The sequence below is a fragment of the Monopterus albus genome, unplaced genomic scaffold, assembly GCF_001952655.1.
Source record: "Monopterus albus unplaced genomic scaffold, M_albus_1.0 scaffold141.1, whole genome shotgun sequence".
Lineage (NCBI taxonomy): Eukaryota > Metazoa > Chordata > Actinopteri > Synbranchiformes > Synbranchidae > Monopterus > Monopterus albus.
The window spans coordinates 79,564-83,931 of NW_018128021.1; the positions used below are offsets into that span (position 1 = coordinate 79,564).

The 4,368-nt window shown below is 42.0% G+C and overlaps 1 protein-coding gene across 1 annotated transcript in view; it reads right to left on the reverse strand.

Moving 5' to 3' along the window:
* Positions 1–302: 302 nt before the first annotated feature.
* The window catches only part of spred1 (sprouty related EVH1 domain containing 1), a 31,850-nt gene continuing 27,784 nt past the window's right edge, over positions 303–4,368 (reverse strand). The window contains exons 7-8 of the mRNA XM_020614024.1: positions 4,326–4,368; positions 303–4,144 (exon numbers count right to left, since the gene is read on the reverse strand). Of these exons, the coding sequence (XP_020469680.1) occupies positions 3,446–4,144; positions 4,326–4,368 (742 nt within the window). The 3' untranslated portion in view covers positions 303–3,445. The remainder of the gene's footprint in view (positions 4,145–4,325) is intronic.

Below are 4,368 nucleotides of genomic sequence, written 5' to 3' on the forward strand. Positions count from 1 at the left end.
CATTTGGTTACACACCAACCCCGCATGCACGCTGCAAATACACACACACACACACACACACACACACTCACGGTTTACACAAGAATGCATGTTTAAAGTGACACTCGCGCACCCACACACATGCACAAGTGCCCACTTCACAGAGCACTGAAACTTTTAAAATCTTATGGGTTATATGCTTTTGGAGAATTAAGAATTAACAGTCGTTCATAGCTGATTTTCTCTGTCAATACAATAAAATTAGTGATTGTATCTAGCAGCTTTATATATATATATAAAAAAAAACATATATATATACATACACACACACACACACACACATATATATATATATTTATATCAAACTTCTGAAGCAAGCCACTATTGTACCGTGTTTGCACTATCCTTCCTTCTACCATACAAAACTAGAGACAAACTCTATTAGAAGCAATAGTCATTTCCATCACAAACGCCCTCTACTTTTCAATGTGAAATAATACTAAAAGGTGACCTATGTACATAATGCTGTCAATTGAAGCTACAGTATATGTTGACAGCAATGATAAATACAGCTCTATCTTTCAAATTTCAGAGACAAAAGCTGGGATTATTATTAGTACTTAAATATAGTGTTAAGTATTTACAGGTTTTTGGAGTTTGGTACCAGGTGTCAGTTAAAGTGTCCTGTCCCGTCACCGACTCGGTCTGTGAGAAGGTCAATGTGTTTTTCACATCAGAAAGTTTGCATAGAAAATAAAGGGACATTGTTCAAGGTGGAATTATTCCGCAGTCATGTTCTGACTGTAATGATACTACTTTTTTTTTGTCCTGGATGGAGGGACAGGAGGTGGGAAGAGATGCCTATCTGTTAGCAATGGACGTTGTACCACATCAGCTGTTCGATACCGAGGTGTATCACAATTAGCACAAATCTCAAACATGTCAGTGACTTAGGGATCATTTCGGTTTTTGTAGCCAGACATTGGAAATGAATAGTTATTCCTGTATGGAGTTAGTTCTAATTTAAGCATTTATGTTCGGAAAGGTTTGAATCATCAACAGTTCTGTGAGCGAGAAATGGGTTTCAAACACAGCTCGACTCAGCTTTACACGCTTCCGTCTCCCCGTTTGCCAAGAGATCTTAAAGGAGTGGTCTGACATTTGGGGAATTATGCTTATTTTCCATCTTTCCGTGAGTTACAAATCATGATGGATACCGCTGTCACGTCAATACAGTGAATATGAGGCTAAAGCCAGCAGCTGGAAAAGCTTAGCTTAGACTGGAAACAGAAGGAAACTGCTAGGATGGCTCTGTCCAAAGCTAGCAAAATCCACCTACTGTACCAGCTCTTCCAACCTTACTAACTACATTTCATTTCTTTAATAAAAACAAACAAAAAAAAAAAACAAGTGTAAATGCACCAACTGCAGTGGCAGAACCCTCCAGCAAAATCACAAACTGCCATTTGTACAGTTTGGTTTTTGCATAAATTAAACAAACAGGACACAACATATTCATTAATGAGCTTTATATGTCAAGGTATGCAGTTTGTTCCCTGAGGACAAGGCAAGGCTAGTTGTTCACCCAGTTCCACTTTTTATGCTAAGCTAGGCTAAATGACTGCTGGCTTCAGTTTCATATAGAACATTCAGGTAGGACAGTAGTATCAGTGTTTTCATTCAACAACAATAATAATTTCCAAAATTATTCCTTTGACAGTTTGATCAACTCTTTGTTCGCTTCAGGAGCCAACAGACAAAGGCATCAGGATGCTTTGGGTAACAGGACACTGGTTTATATTGTTACGAGTCAAAACCTTAAGTCAGTGCTGACGTTGCATGACATCAGATCTCCAGTGCATATCGAGACATACGCACGAACGTGGCATCTGTATGTTTGTTTTTTTAATCGCTAAGATACTCAGCATTCCTAAAACAATGCATTCATTCACTCAAGGCCTGTTAAATGAAGACATATGGATGGAGTGGAATAAATTTCAAAAAGCAACGGAATACTAAATTTACACAAGATTTGGGGGGGAAACGGGGGAAAGAAAAAACACAAATAAAAATGAATTCATGGGACAAACAGAAATTTGGAGAGGGTGCTGCAACCAAAGCTTGGAGAGCAGTGCTTTCAGTAGGAGTTTCCCCCTACAGCAAACTGGATGTTAAATTAGTAAAAATTTATGTACAGAGTCATTCCAAAATCGGAGGGTTTCTCGACCAAAGAATAGCCTAATTTAAGTGCCTCATCATTCAACCAAGGAGCACCTTAACCCCTTCAACTCACCAAAACAAAACTTGCTGGTTGAGTAACATTGCAGCCTTTGTTTCAAAATTAATTACACAATGAGCAGGAAATTAACAATGAGGAAACAAAAACACCAGTTTCACTACAGCAGTAAATAATTGGACTAAAACTGAGATTCGCTGGAGTAAATGAAATCGTTGTGGATTGGTTTAAATTTAAATGGCTCAAGAGGTTCTATGCTATTTTTGTGATGTGGACAAACTATTTGGGGAAAGTCAGCATGGTAAAGTCATTACCATTTTCCCCTTTTATTCATGGCACTGATCCCTTTATTCTGGAATGCAATCAAATAGTTGCTAAATCACCTCAGGGAAGCAAGGTAATCTTTTTAACGCTGTCAAAACAAGCTGTTACTTTTTGATTTTTTGCCAAAGTTCAATGGAAATGAAAACAGGGAAATCAAACTGGTAATGAATCCACCACAGCACCATCTCTCAGTTGTTAAAATTACACTAAATATGGTGCTTAATGTACCACAAGAATTTGAGAGGGTTACCTTTACTCAGGGGGGGAAATACCATTTATAGTGCACTTTTCTCTGTCTAGTAATTACATTGTCAGCAAATGCTTAAGCCATGAAGGAAAGGCCACTGTTACCCAACTGCAAATTCACAAAAAAAGCTAGAACATATCCCTTTTAGCATACTCAAACAGCCACTATTTCTCTGAACTCAGAATAGTTTTTTTCCTTTTTTGTCATTAAGTTGTCACTCTCTGTACAAAAGACAATTTTCCTTCATAAAGTTACACATTACTTGCAGGAGAGTTCTGACAGTTGTGGCTTGACTTTGTCAATGCATGGGTGTGAATGTGAGAGAAGGGTTTGTGTTTGTGTGCGCGTATACAAGTGTGTTTAGTAACATCTCCAAGTCTATTAATCTGGATGTTTCCTCCTTCTCTTCTCCTCAGATTAAGCTCCTGAACTTAGCTTAATGCTCAGAGCCCCCACAAAGCATATGGTTTGTCCTCCACTGCTGCTTGTCAGCGACAAACACAAACTGAAATCTCCAAAAGCCCTCAGAGTTGGGGATCAACAACACATCACCCCGTCTGAGAGGGGAATGAAAAAAGGATGCCGGCTTTTTAATTTTCCGCTTTTATCCACTTCCTGTGTTAGCTAGCTTTGAGGGTGTCCCAGAGTCCGGCATCGGGTCACCCCGCAGCCTTGTGCTTGCCCCCGCAGCAGTGACAGGCCTCGCCACAGTGGTGGCAGGCGCGCAGAGGCAGGTAGCAGCACATGCAGGGCGCAATGAAGGAGAGCGCCACCAGGGCTAGCCAGCGTAGGCAGAACTGCTCGTCAGATGTGTCACATGAGCAGGGGTCGGAGAAGTCGCCCTCAGAGTCGGACATGCAGTGGTACAGCATGCTCTCTGCACACAGCATGCAGCTGACTTTGTAGATGCACTGCTTGATCGGGTCGGGAGCGTCTTGGCACTGCCCCCGCCAGTTGTTTTCGTGGTTGAACATCTCCCGACAGTAGATGCAGCGAGAACGCTCGCCGTCCTCTCGTCGTCGTCGACTCTTCTTGGCCTTCAGCAGGGGCGAAGGCTGAGTCTTGATGGCTGTGTCCTTGCCTAGACCCAGCCCTATACCTGTTCCGATGCCCATACCAGGGCCAGAATGGGAGTCCCCACCGGGGCCATCGGGAAAGGGGTACTCACACTTCTTACTGTCCAGTTTGTGGAAGGTGGTGGGTAAGTCCAGGTCCTCGCGGTCAGCCTCCGGTCTCCACACGAAAGGGTGGCGGTAGTCCTCGTAGCCGCGGATGAGCACGTCTTTGCGTGGATTGATGCGAACAATCTCTTCTTCATCCATGTGAAAACTGACATGACGAGTCGGCTTATAGGAGACCTTCAAAAGAGGACAAACTGAGAATTAGTTGGATCACTCAGAAAGAAAACTATACTGTAGTGGGAGCTAAACATAAGAAATACTTCACCCATAGACTTATATCACAAGCTTCAATCTTGCACATTTGAATACCAGATGCCACTTTTAAGAAATACAACATTTTGATTATTGAAAGGTGAACCTGTGGAGGCAGGTAGCGGCGGTTGCTGGAGGGGAATTCATTG